The 17,701-nt window shown below is 38.9% G+C and overlaps 2 protein-coding genes across 2 annotated transcripts; one reads left to right on the top strand and one right to left on the bottom strand.

Moving 5' to 3' along the window:
- Positions 1-713: 713 nt before the first annotated feature.
- rdh20 (retinol dehydrogenase 20) lies at positions 714-5,045 on the top strand. The gene is made up of 5 exons (XM_028001887.1): positions 714-3,133; positions 4,161-4,259; positions 4,366-4,511; positions 4,609-4,740; positions 4,814-5,045. Exons 1-5 carry the CDS (start codon positions 2,684-2,686, stop codon positions 4,932-4,934), a joined length of 948 nt encoding a protein of 315 aa, XP_027857688.1. The 5' UTR covers positions 714-2,683; the 3' UTR covers positions 4,935-5,045.
- Positions 5,046-5,561: 516 nt separating this feature from the next.
- Positions 5,562-17,519, bottom strand: cse1l (CSE1 chromosome segregation 1-like (yeast)). The gene is made up of 25 exons (XM_028003700.1): positions 17,396-17,519; positions 15,947-16,039; positions 15,620-15,762; positions 13,605-13,706; positions 13,359-13,504; positions 13,181-13,271; positions 12,953-13,060; positions 11,895-11,987; positions 11,623-11,790; positions 11,392-11,521; positions 11,233-11,298; positions 10,372-10,574; positions 10,187-10,271; positions 9,612-9,673; positions 9,376-9,512; positions 9,063-9,166; positions 8,887-8,984; positions 8,655-8,805; positions 8,355-8,563; positions 8,075-8,172; positions 7,881-7,966; positions 7,053-7,134; positions 6,674-6,820; positions 6,269-6,500; positions 5,562-6,139 (listed from the first exon to the last, which is right to left on the bottom strand). The coding sequence occupies exons 2-25, from the start codon at positions 16,029-16,031 to the stop codon at positions 6,050-6,052; spliced, it is 2,916 nt and encodes a 971-aa protein (XP_027859501.1). The 5' UTR covers positions 16,032-16,039; positions 17,396-17,519; the 3' UTR covers positions 5,562-6,049.
- Positions 17,520-17,701: the final 182 nt, after the last annotated feature.

Below are 17,701 nucleotides of genomic sequence, written 5' to 3'. Positions count from 1 at the left end.
CCGAGTTTATGGGAATCTTACCCGACAGCGACCTCTGGTGGTTGATTTTAAATATTTATAAAATCTGCCACTCAATACGGTAAGAAGTGGCACACAAGTGGCACATAATTTCAAAAAAAGCTCGGCTGTGAAAAATATTCTATATTGATGTGACAATTAAAAAACATCAATGCAATACAAAAATAAAAAATACATATGAAATAGAGTATATACATTGAATGTGGAAATAAGTAATTAAAATGTACATTTATCATAAGTTCAAAGCATATATATGTTTGCATCATTGGTTTTACCTGATTATTGCAGTCATAGGTTGTTTAAAAATAAACATTACATATTTAAATGTGTTAATAACTTATTAAATGTATTTTTAAATATGTAGTATAAAAGTAATTCCTTAAAATGTGAGTAGCTGATTGTTAACTTTGTTTATGTTACATTAAGTTTTAGGGCTGCACAGTGGTGCAGTTGGTAGCACTATTGCCTTGCAGCAAGAAGGTCCTTGGTTCGATTCCCGGCCCGGGGTCTTTCTCCACAGAGTTTGCATGTTCTCCCTGTGCATGGTGGGCTCTCTCCGGGTACTCCGGTTCCTCCCACAGTCCAAAAACATGACGGTCAGGTTGATTGGTCTCTCTAAATTCTCCCTAGGTGTGAGTGTGTTTGTGCATGGTTGTTTGGAACGTTAGCTGGAGATAGGCACCAGCACCCGTCTCGATCCGTTTAAGGGACAAGGGTGTTAGAAAACATTAAGTCATAGATGTGTGCATTACAGTATGATTTTTTTTCTTAATCTATGTCATAAACATCAATGTCAGTAGGTTTTTTTAAAGTTAAGTAATTTTAAAAGTTTTTGAATGACATACAGGTTCACAAATCACAGCCTGCTGAAAAAAAGATTTTCCATAAGGAGTTCCTATCAGATGCGTCACAAGTTCTTGATTCGGGCAGCATAAGCACAACAACGAGGTCCCTGAACAGCCAGTGGCCAATTTACTGAACACAACATTAAAATCAACTGCTTAATCATTTTAGCATAGATCAACGTATGGAGCCGAGAAATTGTGTGAAATGTATTAATAATTCCTTTTGTGATAAAATTACAAAAAAACATTTCCCTTAAGATATTATTAATCAAGTCTTTAAAATTGCTGATATTTCTTTATGCCAAACAATTGTTCATCTTTGTATGCAGCTTTGCTGTGTTTTTAGTCAATTAAAGATAAAACATTTGATTTTTTCCTAATGAGATACAAACGATACATCAAGGAGTAACAGTCAACATGTTGTGCAACAACATAAAGACAATGTAAAAAAACAATGTGAAGAAGTGTCAGATGCAAGTCCACAGAAGTGAAGGAGTGATTATTAAAAATATGCTTTAAAAAAATACTTAGATTTGTGGTCACATGCTGAGCAGCTTAGCCGTTTAACATTTTGCTCTGAGTGGGATAATCAACCTCACATCGGAGATCATGAATAACTTTCAGATCTGGATAAATTGAATGTCTGAGTAAAAGGTCGCTGACACATAACCTACAACCCTGTGAAAGCCATAAATGTAAACATTAATGGTTCTTATTGGTATTTTATTAATCTGAACAATGTAAGAGGTGGGGAAGATATTGCAGGAAGAAGGTCCTGGGTTCAAATCTGGAGTCTTCCTAATCATGCATATTCCTCCCATGATTATTATGCATTTGTACGTGATTGTTAGGTTAATTTCTCTCTTTAATTGTCCTCTCCTTTGAATTGGTGGACTGGCAAGTTTGGACTTAACAAAACTGTCCTTCATTGAAGAAAGGCATTAATGTAAGAAAACTATAAGAAAGACACATGAAATAAGATCCTCTGATCAGATGAGACCAACCAAAAGAGGTTTAAAGAAAAACATATTCATGTGTTTGAATGATCCAGTCAAAGTCCAGACATCAATCCAGCCGGATGGACATGTGAAGATTATGCACACATTCCCTCCAGTCTGACTGGATTTTAGTGATATTAGCAAGATGTGGAGAGCTGGAACATTCCTGAGAAAAGTTTGTGAGGCACAGAGGACACAGGAAAAATGTCTTCAAAGCAAATTAAAAATATCAACTAAACATAGCTGTTCTCAAAAAAATGACTGCACTAACTGAGCAAACAAAGTATTCACACCTCATCTCCCATTGTTGTGAAGGGTAGCTTATATCATAGATTTGCTACGACCATTTACACACAACAGGGGAAACAAAAGCAAACATCAATACTAACTAAGGAGTAAATATTCTAATTAAACCTAAAACACCCCCTTACTGACAGACACATGGTTGGTCCTGCTGAGATGGCATTGTGCTTTCAAACCCCTCAGGCCTTGGCCAGAATTTATTTCTTGAACATAATAAGTGTTTTTGCTGTTTTAAGTCAATTGAATCGAGTTATTTGACCTTTGAAGCATTTTTATAGATGTTTGCTTTGATTGACCTCCTTAATCTGCTTCAGTCTCACAGCTCATGATGGAGTTATGAATGTACCCACAGTCAGGGCGTCAGACTAAAAGCCCTTCATCAGTCACTCTTCTAATCCTGCGCACCCATGTTACATAAAGTGGCCATCCTAACCCACGTCACGCAGAAAAACGGCTAAACCCCCGGCTTTTTTCGGGGTTATTAACTCCTGCTGTGGGAGCCGACTGAGCTGAGGCACCATGATCCTCATCGTGGACCTGCTGCTGATGATCATGGATGTCACCTACTCCATCCTGTGCGCCGTGGTGCGCACCTTCCTCCATCCCAGGCTGAAGAGCATCGACGGGGAGCTGTGTCTGATCACGGGAGCCGGGGGGGTTCTGGGTCGCCTCTTCGTCCTGGAGTTCGCCAAAGAGGGGGCACACCTCGTCTTGTGGGACTGCGACACGGCTGCCAACGAGCGGACCGCGCAACTGGCCCGGGAGCTGGGCGTGGAAGTGCGCACCTACACTGTGGACCTGTCCAAGCGCCAGAGCATCTATGACGCTGCGGAGAGGGTGAGAGCGGAGGTCGGGGATGTCTCCATCCTGGTCAACAATGCGGGGGTGGTGGCCGGACGGAGGCTGCTGGAGTGTCCGGACGAGCTTCTGGAGAGGACTCTGCTGGTGAACTGCCATGCGCTGTTTTGGGTAAGCCTTCTTACGTCTTCTACGCAAACACCCGTGCAACTCTGCGAAACTTCATTCAGAGCAAACACAGGCAGATATGGATTATGCAACAGACACTCGCTGTCCCCGATGGTCGGGGTTAGGGTTTGTGCAGCGGAGCGTGAAAGAGATCGGATCAGCCTGTACCGCAGCGGATTGTACTGCATGTCCTGGTTATAAAAGAAAGTCCAGTTAATTAAGTTCTGCCTGTCTATAAAGAACACATAGTAAGGAGATGATTTAGCCATCCCACAAGAGAAAGAAAAGCGCCTTAAACATAGGATTCTGCTTTTCCTTAAGCTTCAGTCTCAATGTCATAATTTAACATAACATAGGAAGCTGATTGGCTTCACAAGATGCATTAGTGTATAACAGTCTGGCACTGAACTTTAGAGCGGAATAAGTCATCTAGTGTGGAGAATAAAGTCTATGTCTGGTCATCCAGTATCTGTCTGTTTGGCTGTTGTCTAGAGAACAGTACCTGCACTTTGCAAAACGTAAAGTTTGGTGCAGAAAGAGTAAATAGTGTTGCACTTCCTTCCAGTGAAAGGGACTGCTAATATGCTGACTCTCTTTGCTCTGCTAGTGTTACTGATGCATCACAAAAGTGAATAGAAGAGCTATAAAACATCCTCCATGGAATGGACAAACCAGGCTAAGATATGGTTTTGGACATCAGCCCTCAATAGACTGTGCTTTAAAGCATGTCTGTCATGTCACTGTAGGTGCTTAATCTTTGCGTAAATTTCATACATTGAAGCAAATTCCTGTGAAAATGATTCAGGTTAAGGCGTACCTGTGGAGAAATGTCTACAAAGTCTATTCCACCTTAGCAACATTTATGAGGGTATTCATCAGACACTTTAGTGTTAGAGGTTCTTTATTTCCCAAAAGCTTTAAAATGAAATAAAAGAGTTGATTTTAAATAGTTCAAAACTCCAAACATGATTTGACAGGTTTTATATTCTCTGTACTGCAATGTTGACCTTTGTTACATCTTCTTCACCAGATGACAAAAGCCTTCCTGCCTCAGATGAAAGCCAGAAACCACGGCCATATCGTCACTATTGCTAGTGCTCTTGGACTGTTCACCACAGCATGTGTGGAGGTACGCTGCGTGACTCGATGTCAAAAAATAAAAATAAAAAAAAGAATGAAGCCTCACCAGTAAAAAAGGACATCATGGACCTGAGCAATTTTACTCTCTCTTGCAGGATTATTGTGCCAGTAAGTTCGGTGCTGTTGGCTTCCATGAGTCCCTGGCACACGAGCTGCGGGCAGAAAACCACGACGGCATCAAAACCACATTGGTGTGCCCCTACATCGTAGACACAGGGATGTTTTCAGGCTGTGAGATCAGGTGAGAAGCTTCAGTGCATCTGTGAGCCCATCTGACAGGTTGCAATGGAGAAATATACCTTTAATTTCAGCTTTTTTTATTTATTCACATTTCCCAGGAAAGAAATTCGGAACCTGATTCCTCCACTTGAGCCTCTCTATACAGTCCAGCAATCCATGAAAGCCATCCTGGGCGAGCAGGAAATGATCTGCATTCCTCGCATCATGTACATCGCCTTCATCGCAAGAGCGTGAGTACTTATGAGCCTTCATCGGTAAGCATGACTGTTAGAGTTAGATACTGATTTGTTTTATACTTTACAGGTTGTTACCTTGGGAGGCCAACGTTGTGGCATATCGCTTCATGGGAGGCGATAAGTGCATGATGCCCTTCATCAAGAACGCTGAGACAAAAACCTCAGGCGGCCACATCCAGTCTTCCTGAGACTTTTCCAGTAATGTCTTCCAGTGTTTTTCAATGGGCTAATGTGGACACCAAAGGCTTGTTTGTGCATTTTATAATACACAGCGCCCCTCAGAAAATATGTGTATAAAGCTTCAAAATAAATTTTACTTTTAATACAGTAACTTATTATCCTACTGATTTTTTTTTTTTCCCAAAAAATTACAAATGTTTTGAGTAAATGTTTTTGTCATGGAGAAAAAGAGCAGTGGAAATATTTTCACTTTTTACCACCTTACTCACTGTAGATTGTGGCAAGTTAAATATTTGTCCTTGTACAGCCTAGTAGCAAAAAGCAATTTGCCAAACAAAAATGATTACAAATTAGAAGCTCTTGAACACCACGATGCAACAGATTTTTCTGAAATTATTAGTGAGATTATGATGCTCCAATTAAAAAAAAAAACTCCCTCTAAAAAAAATAAAAAATAAATCGGGGAATAAATGTAAAGCGCACTCGCTGTGTAAGTCAAAACGTGTGCAGTGCAGTCATTTTATTCACCACCCTGCAATAATATAGAGCATTTTTTATAAATGTTCTTAAGAAAAAAGTTTCATAAAGTTTTACAAGAATCCAATTTAAAAGTAAAACACGGCAGCAGTGACAGATGTAAAGAAGCGTGTCTCTTTATTCACGTTAAGAAACTGTGCAGAAAAAAAGGACAATACGACAAATTTGAGAGAAACATGCAACAGAAACATGAGTTATTGATGCTTGAGCCACAGACTGAAGACACCAGGACCAAAACTAATTCAAACAAACTAAACTGGTAAAGAAGTCCCTCCAGTTCTGTTCAGTTGGTCTGCAGCTCACAATCCTGTCTGCATCTCTACCAATCCAAATTCTTTTGAATGACCGAGGAGAATAAGTTTTGCTTTGCCAGCATTTGGTCATGTCTTTAAAAACACTTAAAACGTTTCCTTATCAGAAGACAACCTTTATTCAGGCAAAATGCAGTTTCGTTTTCCTCCTGATAATCCATCACACAACTATGGAGTCATTAATTCAGCTGGAGTTGTTCAGTCATGTTACTTTGGGTCCACTGTGGCTGCAGTGTATGGTGGCCTCCGACCGAGACGTCCCCATATCCTCGGTTTCAAACCAGCTGCACAGAAGCTACCTGCAAATATCCCTGCAGGAACTTCAGGGCCTCGGCGTTCAGACTAGTGTTAAGCATCGAGGGAACCTGCGGCAAAACGAACACAAGGGGGCGACATTTGCTCAATTTTCATTCTGGAAAAATTTTGGAACGCAATAGCTATTTGTTAGTTTCTACATGTTTTTTCATGTAAACTTTGGATGAATCTGAACTTACCCTTCCAGGACAGGCAGTAGAAAGCTTGTGGAGTGACTGGGCCAACAGGATTTTGGGGTTTCCGACTGCGTCTCCGATCGGGTCGTGTTCCTTCCTTCCAGCAAAGGCCAGCTGTGAGAAGGCCGTCTGGTAGCCGGGTGTGTCTTCTATGTCTATGAAATGCTCGTCGTCTGGGATGCTGTCATCTTCTGGCAACTCAAACAGACCAATCAGAGCCTGGAGCAGCAGAGTCCTAAGGAGAGAACCAGCTTCAACTCCAAATTCATCTTTTTGATAGTCAAATGAACAATTTTTCTTGGAATCTGCCTTTATTGCAGAACCAGGAAGTTCAGTAGAAGTTGTGAATTACAACTGTGACCATGTCTGGTGGACAGGCTGAGCCCGTTAGCGTTTTTTGGTTCTTACCAGAGCTTGGTGTACTCTGTGTCCATCATGGCCGGACACTCTGTGAGGATCTTTGTGATGCCGACGGCGCAGATCTTCTTCTCAACAGTTCCAGACACTTTCTGAACCTCTGGAATAATGATTTTCTCCAACACCATCCCAAACATCCTGCAGTTCAAACAGGTTAAGAGTTTAACACAAAAACACAGCTTTCACTTCTACAGTAAAAGTGATTCATAGACGGCAGACATTACTATGACATAATCAAGATAAAGTGAAAGTTATCCAATTAATACTGATACAAAAAGCTTTTTAATGTATTGTATGAGGGTAATCAAATATTGGTTCAGCTGTAAAGTGACAAATTCTTAGAAATGCAAACAAAAAGATGAATACGTACTTTGGCTGGATGCTGTCAAAAATCTCCTGAAGTGCAATCGCTCCATATTTGACACAATATAAGTTGATGAACACTAAGAAACCTGTGAGACAGAAAAAAGAAAAACGTGATGCTCTTTTAAGCCAATATATTTGATTGGAAAAACAAACTACATTTAAAATCTAGTTACAATACTTACACTTATACAAGTATAATAGAAATGTTAAATTTCAGTTTTCAGACCTATACATATAGTTTGGTTGTCTTTATATTTCAGTTTTTATGCCATTTGTTGTCATGAGTATCCCCATTTCTTTAGTGGACCATTCGGATAAAGTACGTAACATTTTGTGTTTTGATTTGGTAAAACAATTTCTTCCCCCCATTAGAAACATGTACTATTTACCCTTAAATCCCAAAATGGTTCATCTCATAAAACTACAAACAAAAAAAGAAAATGGTAAAAAAAAAAAAATAAGACAATAAAGTAACTCCACTCTTTATATAACTGCCAAGACCTATGAAAATCTTTTTTCATTGTTTTGCATTTTGCATAATAATAGAATAATGCTCTATAACAACAGCGTGTGATGAATCTCTGCTGCTCCTGCAAATCAAATCTAGTACCTGTTTCCTGTTTATCTTATTTTGAAGACAGAGGCTTAGATTAACAGCAAATCTCCCATACTGTGCACAATAAATATGATCTTAAAATATAATCATTTAAAGGAAATCCTGGCCAAGTTGAAAAAAAATAAACATTTTTAAATGCTTATTATATTGAGAATAATACAAAAAAAAAAGTCAAAAAAGTGCTTAAAAAACTGGTAATAAGAAGATTGTACTAACTTTTAATAAACTTTGTAGTTTTAGAGCTCTGGAGTCGCTGGAAGAGCAAAATGAAGATCTGTTTCCTGTACTGAGTAATCGACTCGCTGGTGAAGCAACACACACACACACACAAAAAATGTAATTTAGTAAAGATGTTCATTTGGCAATACTTTACTGAATTAAAGCTGCTAAAGGAACTATGAAGAACTCACGGGGGCATGTTCTCTATGATGCTGTTGAGAAGGTAAAAGCCTTGATGGTCGTTGGCTTTGGAAGCAATGAGCTTCTGGAAAACTCCAAGCAAGCCAGGCTGGGATGGAAGGAAATGGGAGAATAAATGCATTTACACATGGAGAAAGGTAAATGTATAATCAACGTTTTAAAAAATAAAATATAACAGCATTCCTCACTTTCATTATAGTCAAGCATGAAGGCAAGAACAATTGGAAGCTTCTATATTTATTACATCACAAAAACATTTGATTAACTTACAATTTTATCAGCAGCAGAAGCAGCAATGGAGGCTCCTCCCTTCTCAAGAAAAGCTTGCAGCAGACGCACAAGAGGAGGGATGTTCCCCGTGCGTTCCCACAGCACGGGCTGTAGCAGGTGGGGGAACAGAGCCATGTAGGAAGCAGGAATAGAGTTGGAGTGGATCTCCAGGAGGAGAGACATCACCTGGAACACATATGGAAGAAACTCTGCAAAACAAAACAAAGCACAGTCCATCGACTTGTTTCAGGAACACGTCAAGAGGTTTTTATTTCCCCCAGAAGCCGAACTAAAATATACCTTGGACGTCGTTCTGAAGGATTTCTGTGAAGACGGGGAAGAGTGCTTCCTCGAAGCTGCTGACGGTGACCGGGTTGGCCTTGCAGGTGATCCGCACAGACAGACACAAAGACTCGAACAAGTAGTGGTTAAAGTGAGGCTTGCTGGGATTCTGGGAGAAAGTAAAACATTTATCTGAATAAATATAACTCCCAAGAGAACTATGACTATTCTTGATCAGTAAAATAGTTACCTTGCTGACTAGGAGCAACTTATGAGTGAGCTGGCCAATCAGAGTGGGAATGTAAGGAACTATGGTCTCCTGCAGCAAGGAGAAGCTGCGCATGATGGCTTTGGAGATAAAGGGAAAAATGTCAATTTGCAACTAACTTTTAACTTAAAACATCGGTAAATAAAAACAAACATTACCTTTCATGATGTACTCATTTTCTGCAGAACCAGGAAGAGTGAGTGCTTTGAACAGGTTGGTGAGCAGCTGTTCAGTAAAAGGTGCCATCTCTGCTGAAGTGATCCTGAAAACAGATGATCATGAATAAATTCTGAATTACTGGGGAAATCTCAGTAGAGCTGCTTCAGGAAACGACACACTGAAGCCATGCAGTATAATTTATTAGTTTTAGGATATTTAGATGACCGGGCAGGAAAACAATTTTCAGCTAGTGCCTGATTTATCTAGACAAATATAAACAACTTTTCAGAATAAATCTCGATTGATGCTCACAGTGTTGCATTGTTGGGGCCTCTCATTGTGAACAGCCTCTCCAAAGCATGAGCAGCGTAAGTGTGTTGGACGGTGCTCTCCGCCTGCAGATGTGTTATGAGGAGAGGAACTGCCTGCAGCAACTGCTCCTTGGGAAGCTGAAGAGAGAAAACAAGACGAGTCGTTAGTGAGAAATTACCTTTTAATTTAAAACATTAAACAAGTTCAGGAGAAAAAAAAAACAACTGGTTTCATACCTTACTTCTGAAAATCATAACATACTTGATCGCATCTGCTTTCAGCACTGGGAACTCGTTAACTGCAATGAGATTATAAGATTAATCAAAACAGTTTATCAAACAGCTGTTTTTTGTTTTCATATTCAATTACATCAATAATGGTTTCTGCAACCATGAAACTTCAGAGAAACTACAAAGTTGTCCTAGAAAGGATGTGATGTTCAGCTCAATCGTGGAAAAATACTTGTGAGACAGAGTCAGCAACTCTGGTACTAGAGTGCCGCTATGCTGCAACTTTGGATGCATGCATTCAAGTTTTTTTGTGGAAAGTTTTTAGATGAGAACAAAGTAGTGCAGATTGACTTTACAGTAATGCTAAGTTCCACTTTGTAGACTCTGTAGTTTACAAGCTCCTAGAGACTTGCTGGATTACCTTAATTACCTTTTCTTATACTTCTGAATTTAAGTGCTTTTTTCCAACAAGTATTTCCCTGAAGGACTTTAGACTGTCCATTACAACTTCACACATTGTGCTCTATATGTAGGAAATAGATTATTAATGTTAACTCCATACAAACCAAGAAAAGTCTTACCATTGGATGATTGTAAATCTGGGAGAATATGGTTCACAAAGAATTCAGTCAGATTCACCAGTTCATTGGCTTGTGTTATACCATGCTGTTAAAAAACAAACAAAAAAAATCAAACAAATAAATAAAATATGATTTACACCTATAAAGGGTACCCAACACATTTCAGGTTTTAGACGTCAATTCACCTTCTGTGTCTGGGCTTTGGATGCCAGCGATGTGACTAGATAGGTGGCTGCATCTTTGTGTTTCCAGTTCAGTCCAGGGTTCTTGGCATATTCTGACAGCATCGAGTTCACATAGCCAGAGAAGATGGCCGTGACCGGCCCCTCGAAAAACTTACAGAGACCCCTCACTAAGTCGCATGCAGCCCTGCGACGAGTGTCGATGTCTGAGAGGAAAAAAAAAGTGACAATACCGATTTCCGTAAAGAACGAAAAACATCAAAATATAAAAACAAACTGTTTTAATGTTTAGTAAGGATAGCACAAACAGAACAAACACAGTTTTCACAGTGGTGAGGGACCACAACTCCCCATGAATATAGTAATAAGCTATGTATAAGAGAAGATGCTTGTAACTGCCTATGTTAATAATTGAAACACCAAATATACATGTACATGCATTAATACACATTACAGTGTATTAATCTTAAGATGGGTTACAGCATAACCCATCTTGAGACTACTAGAGAAGCTATTATGCACAATATTCCTAATCTCCGCTCTTGGGGTACAACCAATCAGTGCCAAGGTAAATGAATGTTGCTCCTGGATTGGCTGCTTTGCAAACACCACCCAATAGATATTTGCATTTTCTGTTGTCAAGTCTAGATATGCTCTACGAAAAAAAAACAGCAACTGATATGCAAATTTTCAGAAAAAAAACATAATTTGGAGGCATGTTCTGCAGAAAAATCTGAAAAAAGGCGAGTGTCACACAAAGATATGACTTTAATGAAGAGAATATTAGAATAAGAGTGTTCGGTATGTTTATATTTTAAAAAAAATTCATTTTAAAAATGAGATTGAAATCATCCTAATCTTTACCAGATCCTTCAAGATCTCTTCGAATGTATTCTTCTGAGTTATCTTCAAAAGCCTCCTCATCTGCACCTGAAGTTCGACAGGAGACAGCAGTAAGTTGACGCCACTTCAGAACAGATACAGGTCGGAATCCAAGGCAGCAGATGTCAACTGAGCACCTACTTCTGAACTCCATGTTGGGTACAATGACCTTCTCACAAATGCTGGTGAGCGTATTCTGGTCCTCAAATAGATGCTTGTAATGCGGCCTTTCACACACGGACGCTAAAAACTGAATAGCATTGCTAACAAGCTGCAAGGAAATTGTGTGTATTATTGTTTGTACATGAACAGAGAATGAAAAATTCAAATATGCATATACAGGCAGTATAATAGAGGGCCCAGTAGTCTCACCAGGTCATATTTGACTTCCTGGCCGGTGGAGACCAGAAGGTTCCAGATAGCAGTGACAAAGCGTGGCAGGTACGGCTGAAATTCCTCGTCGTACTTTTGAGCGTAAAGAGCTGCGTTGTCACAGATCTGAGATTTCAGCAGCTCCAGGAGACCTGCCTCCTCTTCATCCTAAGTGTTGGGAGGCAAATAAAATAAATATATGAAGGTTTAACACAAAACAGAACTTTCTAAAAAGTTACGTTTACAGCCTTATAAAAGAGAGGACAACACACATCTGTTTGTAAAAGCTTATTGTCCAGAGTCAGAAGGCCGTGAAAATTGGTCATCCAGGTTTCCATGTTGTCCTCAAAGAACTCTGGAAGGTCCTGTAAGAATAACATAGAGATATTAATAACATGCAGAGTACCTGTGTCATTTTCACATTACTTGCAATTAAATAGAGCAGAGAAATAAACTACAGTACCTTAGAAAAATATTCACACCATTTCAAATTTTCTCACATTTTGTCATGCAACAGGTAATGCTTTTGTTCCTTATTGTGATTTTAAATTATAGACCCAAAGTAGTGCAAAATTGTAAGGGTGAAGTAAAGTGATACATAGTGTATTGATTTTTTTAATCCAAAACATTTGGCATTTATAGTCAGTCATGAGAGATGCTGTTTGCAGCGTGAGAAACACAGCAAATATGAGACCCAAACTGAATGCTTTGACCCGTATTGAAAACACCAGAAAGCTCCTACTACACCTCTCTGACCCTGAACACACCATTCTCATAGTGAATTATGATGATGTAAGCATCATTCTGTGGGGACGTTTGATAAAGGGAAAACCTAGAAGAAAATCATTTGGATACAGCAAAATGCTTGAAACTGGGGCAGAGATTCGCCTTCCAGCAGAATGATGACTCAACACACAGCTGGACATATAACAGATTTGCTTAAATGAAAACGTATTCATGTTTTATAATGGCCTAGAATCTAAATTTTTTGCAAAGAAAAATGGAGAAAATTTTCAGACTCGAAAAAAACAGCTCAAGCTGGTTCTATAAAATATTGACTACAATTTCTTGTTCTCCCACTTCCTACTTTGTTTGTCTGTCACGTAGAATCCCAATAAGACTGCATTGAAATGTGTGACTGTAACATAACAAAATGCAAAAAAATAGGATTGCTAACACTAGATTTTCATTTAAGAACAAGAAGTTCTTTTTATGTTTAAAACATGAAATTTTAAAGGCAGAAATGCCATTTTCTATATTTAAGAGACAAATAGCTCTAGAAAAACACTAGTTATTAAACAAGTCAAAGCAAAAAAAACATAAAACTGACCTGGAAGTTAAGACTGTAGAAGAGCTTTGAAATGAGTGTTAGGGACGAGAAGAGGACCTTTAGGGCGTTGACATCGTTGGCGTGAGTTTGACACAACTCGATGGTGGCCTGGAACAATGAAACAGACACGGTTATGAACTGACTGCAAAGTATTTTATTTTAACTTTAGAAAATAGATGCAGCCTGTTTGTAAGACTGTTGAAACAGAAAAGCAGTGAGGTTACAAACCTTGAAGAGCTCCGTCAGAGGAAGGGCAAACGTGCCCAGCACAAGTTTAATCTCAATCCAAAGCTCGTTGGACTTAAACTCGTGGCGGTACCTTGAAAGCAAAAACAGTTTCTTTATAATTTTCCGAACAGAAATTGTCTCCATTTGAAACTTGATATTTAGGAAGTGAAGGGTCTACCTCTTGAAGAGGGAATGAGCGGTACGGAGAACGCCGTTGATGATGTGGAAGTCTCCGCTTCTGAAGCGGGTCACCATCTCTGTCAGAAGGTCCGGCCATTTTTGAGGAAAGTCTTCTCTTCCTATGATGCTGATGGCGTCACTCAGCTGTACCAGTACATCAAGCACAAAAGCAACAATAACACAAATCACTGCAGAGGTTCGGATTAGATTAGATTGTCAGTTAAGGCAACAGGTGATCATTTACTTGTTTCTGAATCTGTTCTGGGCTGCTCAGCATCAGATTTACAATGTTCGCTTTGATCGCTGTTCGGTCCGCATCTGAGATTTTGTTTGGTTCATCTTCAACCTTGGAGAAACAAATCAAATTATTTTATTCACCAATATCTGCAAAGATATGTTCTGAACTACATGTTTTAATGGGTATTAGAATATATATGTAAAGACTGTATGTATATTTTTGAGATTCCTTACAGATTCTACAAAACCGTCGGGTAGAAAAAAATATACAGGCAACAAACTGAACTTTTCTGTAATTTTATTGCATAGGTAATATCCAACTAATGAAAACATAAAAACCAACACAATCCTAACCAGATCGAGTTTCTTTCTTCCTGACTGGACAGCTGAAATGAAAATAATAGATATGCAGAGAGAAACTGGCCCAATATAAAAAGTCTATACCAGGGGTCGGGGACGTATGGCTCGCGAGCCAGGTGTGGCTCTTTTGATGATTGCATCTGACTCGCAGATAAAACATAAAAAATTTGGATGGATTAAAACAAGTTTTTATCCATCCATCGATTTTCCACCGCTCATGTCCTTTTCAGGCTTGCTATTGGCTGCAGGAGCAGTCCATTATTTTAATTGGATGATAATAGCCTACGTTGGCTGTTGCTGGGTAAACAGGTAAATGCCCCCTTTTGAATCAGTCTGCTCGGGCATTAGCTCAAAGCTAACCCTTCGACGAAGAAGATGGCGAAAAGAGAAAAAGACGAGGAGTATCGTACACTTCAGGACGAAAGGACCGAAGAATTTGCCTTTGTGGAGAGAGCAGGTTCTGCGGTGTGTCTAATTTGCAATGACAAAATTGCGTTGATGAAACGGTCGAATGTAAAGCGGCACTTCGACACACGCCATGCTACCTTTGCGTCAAAATACCTGGCGGGAGACAGCAGAAAGAAAGCGTGCCAAGAGCTACTGAGCAGCACCATGTTTGGATCTACGTATGCATGTGAGCAGTCATTCTCACATCTTAACAACATCAAGTCCAACCTATGATCACGTTTAACAGATGAAAGCCTCAACGCTTGCATGAAGCTTAACCTTACCAAGTACCAACCAGACTACAAAGCCATCAGCAAATTCATGCAGCACCAGAAGTCACATTAATGGTGAGTATTATAACAACATTATTTAAAAAAATTAATTCAGAGGCTTATTATACTCACATTTAGTTGAATTCAGTCTTAAAATATATTATATGGCTCTCACTGAAATAAATTTCCAAATATTTTGCTTTCATGGCTCTCTGAGTCAAAAAGGTTCCCGACCCCTGGTCTATACATTCAAGATGCAGGCAACATATTTAACTGTTGTTTATTTCAGAAGAAAATGTTTTATTATGCAGGGCTCTAGACTAACTTATTGCACTGGTGTATTTAACTTTTTTTCTTAGGTGCACCGGTACAAATTCCCCCCCCCCATCACACTTAGCATTGCAGTTTTACAGATTCACTTCTTTAAAAAAAAAATTTTTAAATTGCTGTCCATAAAGGCAATACGTAAATGATTAATTTGTCTAGTAAACAAAGTCCTTTATTTAAGGCCGAAATTTACAAGACAGGTAACGTACTGAAAAATTGTTTAAAACACTAGAGCTGAAACTTAAACTTAAAAAACACCCCAGGTTAAAATAAATGAAAAAGAAAAATCTAAATTATAAGTGCAAATGTTTAAAACGCATAAACATCTCAAGCTGAATATTTTATTGCATTCAGATCATTTTTCTTATGAACAATTATTTCAGACTTGAACTTAGTGAAGCAAAGTTGCTCTTTTGATCCACTATTGCACGCAACGTTAAACTTGATTAACATCTCAGCCTGATTTAATGGCCTTTTTGCTGCTGCCTGCCACTCAAATGAAGCTTCTGTCACACCAAAGATATTAGCACTCTAGAACCCTGTTATGGCATTAGAAAGTCCTGTTACAAAACAACAAATAGGCTGTTTTATTACTCAAGTAGCTGAGTTGACTCACAATTCTCCAGTTTCTTTTTATGTAGTTCTTGAAGGTAACAGCAGCACACACACGGATCACGTTGTCTTGAGATTTCTCCAGCAAAGTGAGAAGTAACAAGGAGTAGTTCTGGTTTCCTTCCACCGACTCGAGAAACTTTTCAGCTGAGAAGACAAACAAACAAAAGCGAAAAAGAGAGGTGGAATGACAGAGTGCTTGCAACAATTTTTATTGTGGCTCATACGAGAAAAAAAAAAAACATCAAGTGAATACTTCACAAGAAGATCCCCCCACCTTCCAACATCACTTTATAATACCAAAGACAAAGGTCAGTGAAAAAAGACCTACCTGGACGCCTGACTGTTGGATCTGGGTCCAATGTTTTCCTCAAAAACTCTGTCAGGGTTTGCAGGTTAGCATCATTCAGCTCCATGCTTACAGCTAAAGGCAAAAAAGACTTGAATTACATAAAGATAGACCATATACTAACTAAAATACACTACATTTTAAACACTAAATACATACTAAAAACATGCACTTCATTAGTCTATTATTGCAATGCAGCCTGTAGATGAAAGGTCATTTGATGTCAGCTTTCACTATTGTACTATTTTTTATGCAAGATAACTTGAAAATAGGAGAATGTAAATCTCAAGTTATCAGCCTGTTTGCTCATTCAGAGAATTAATAATTAAATCTGTTTATATAATAGCATATTTTCCAACTGCTAAGGCAGTGGTGTGAAAATACCCATAGCAAAAAAAATAAAAATAAAAATTTACTGGAAATAAGCAGAGGAACCAGTCTTAAAATATTTTTTATGTAATTTTTAAATAAAGGCTCACATTGATTATTATACGCTTCATAATATACTTGGGTAGTTCAAATCATCTGTTGGTCCTGTTGGTAGGTATGATGTTTTACTTTTTTATGTGCCACAACATTAATTGTTATACAGACAGTATTCTCATTTTGGTAACATGTAGACGGACAGAACAAATATGCGTGATGTGACGCCTGGGTGCACAGGACCTAAAACAGTGTGCAAATGTTTGAAGTGTGCAAATACTTACGGGAATAAGGCAAAATAAAGCAAGCAGTGTTTGCTTTATCTATCTGTCAATATTGAAAAGAACAGATAAAATACTCTGGAATTCCATATTTATTCATTACTTTTTCGGTGGAAAAGAGGGAAGTTAGAAACGTTTATTTTTTACAAAACTCCTGCAGGGTCAAATCTGTATGTGCACCGGCGTGTAAAGTTGAAACATGTAGCTCCCTGTTCAAAATGAGTGCAGCTGCTTAATGATGTTATTCTCGTTTTACATTGCGGGTCCTTTATGCGTTATTTCCACAGCTGACAATCTGACAAGATTTCTGTTTTTCCCCAGCGAGTCCAGGTTCCGCTCATAGTGTTAAAATATTAGCTAACCTGCTAAATGTTCTGAGTTTGAATATAAGCACATGGCCTTCTGACTGTCGCAAATACAGGGTCGAATGCAATGTTCAAGTGTGACTTAATGGTGTACCTTTTAAAGGTCGTAGTGCAAACATATAATGACACGCATCATAGAAACCGGTGTGGAAATCCAAACTTCAGTGACCAGACTCTCCCACAGCTGCCAGTCACCCAGCTAATATTAGCTGTAGCGTGCTAATGCAAAGGCTGCTAACCATAAAGTTAGCTAATTCCATCAGTAAATATTAACTTCTCAGCCATTTTCGGAAGACCAAGACGAATCACTGAAACCTGACCCTAACATATATTTGAACTGCTGAAATACCGGGATATCTTACCGTTCCAGAACTTTATCACGCAGGGATGGAACCTAAAGCCACCACAGACCGTCTAGACGTGCTCGCAGGTTTCAAACGTAACTGCGCGGCCAGTGACGCGCAAGCGCAAACGTGAAGTCAAGAGTAATGGAAATGTTGGCTCTTTTCTGTGATCCGAGTCATTTGGCTCAAATCATCAAAAAGATCCGGCTCTTTAAACTCCTAAACGGCTCTTCCCTTAATGTTCCTAGCGCTACAAATTCCGTATAGCTCAGTTATAAATATGCATTCAAATGATGTTGGTTAGTTACACTAAAAACGTTGTAT

Source organism: Xiphophorus couchianus, chromosome 20, assembly GCF_001444195.1.
Source record: "Xiphophorus couchianus chromosome 20, X_couchianus-1.0, whole genome shotgun sequence".
In the NCBI taxonomy this organism is placed as follows: Eukaryota; Metazoa; Chordata; class Actinopteri; order Cyprinodontiformes; family Poeciliidae; genus Xiphophorus; species Xiphophorus couchianus.
This window is presented reverse-complemented; position numbering and strand designations above follow the sequence as displayed.

Excerpts from the sequence above, each read along its gene's own strand:
- rdh20 (XM_028001887.1), top strand. The coding sequence starts at position 2,684 with ATGATCCTCATCGTGGACCTGCTGCTGATGATCATGGATGTCACCTAC. Across the intron at positions 3,134-4,160 it reads ACTGCCATGCGCTGTTTTGG|ATGACAAAAGCCTTCCTGCC; the intron begins GTAAGCCTTCTT and ends CTTCTTCACCAG. Across the intron at positions 4,260-4,365 it reads TCACCACAGCATGTGTGGAG|GATTATTGTGCCAGTAAGTT; the intron begins GTACGCTGCGTG and ends TCTCTCTTGCAG.
- cse1l (XM_028003700.1), bottom strand. The coding sequence starts at position 16,031 with ATGGAGCTGAATGATGCTAACCTGCAAACCCTGACAGAGTTTTTGAGG. Across the intron at positions 8,564-8,654 it reads CCTTCAGAACGACGTCCAAG|AGTTTCTTCCATATGTGTTC; the intron begins GTATATTTTAGT and ends TTTGTTTTGCAG. Across the intron at positions 8,173-8,354 it reads CTTCTGCTGCTGATAAAATT|CCTGGCTTGCTTGGAGTTTT; the intron begins GTAAGTTAATCA and ends CTTCCATCCCAG.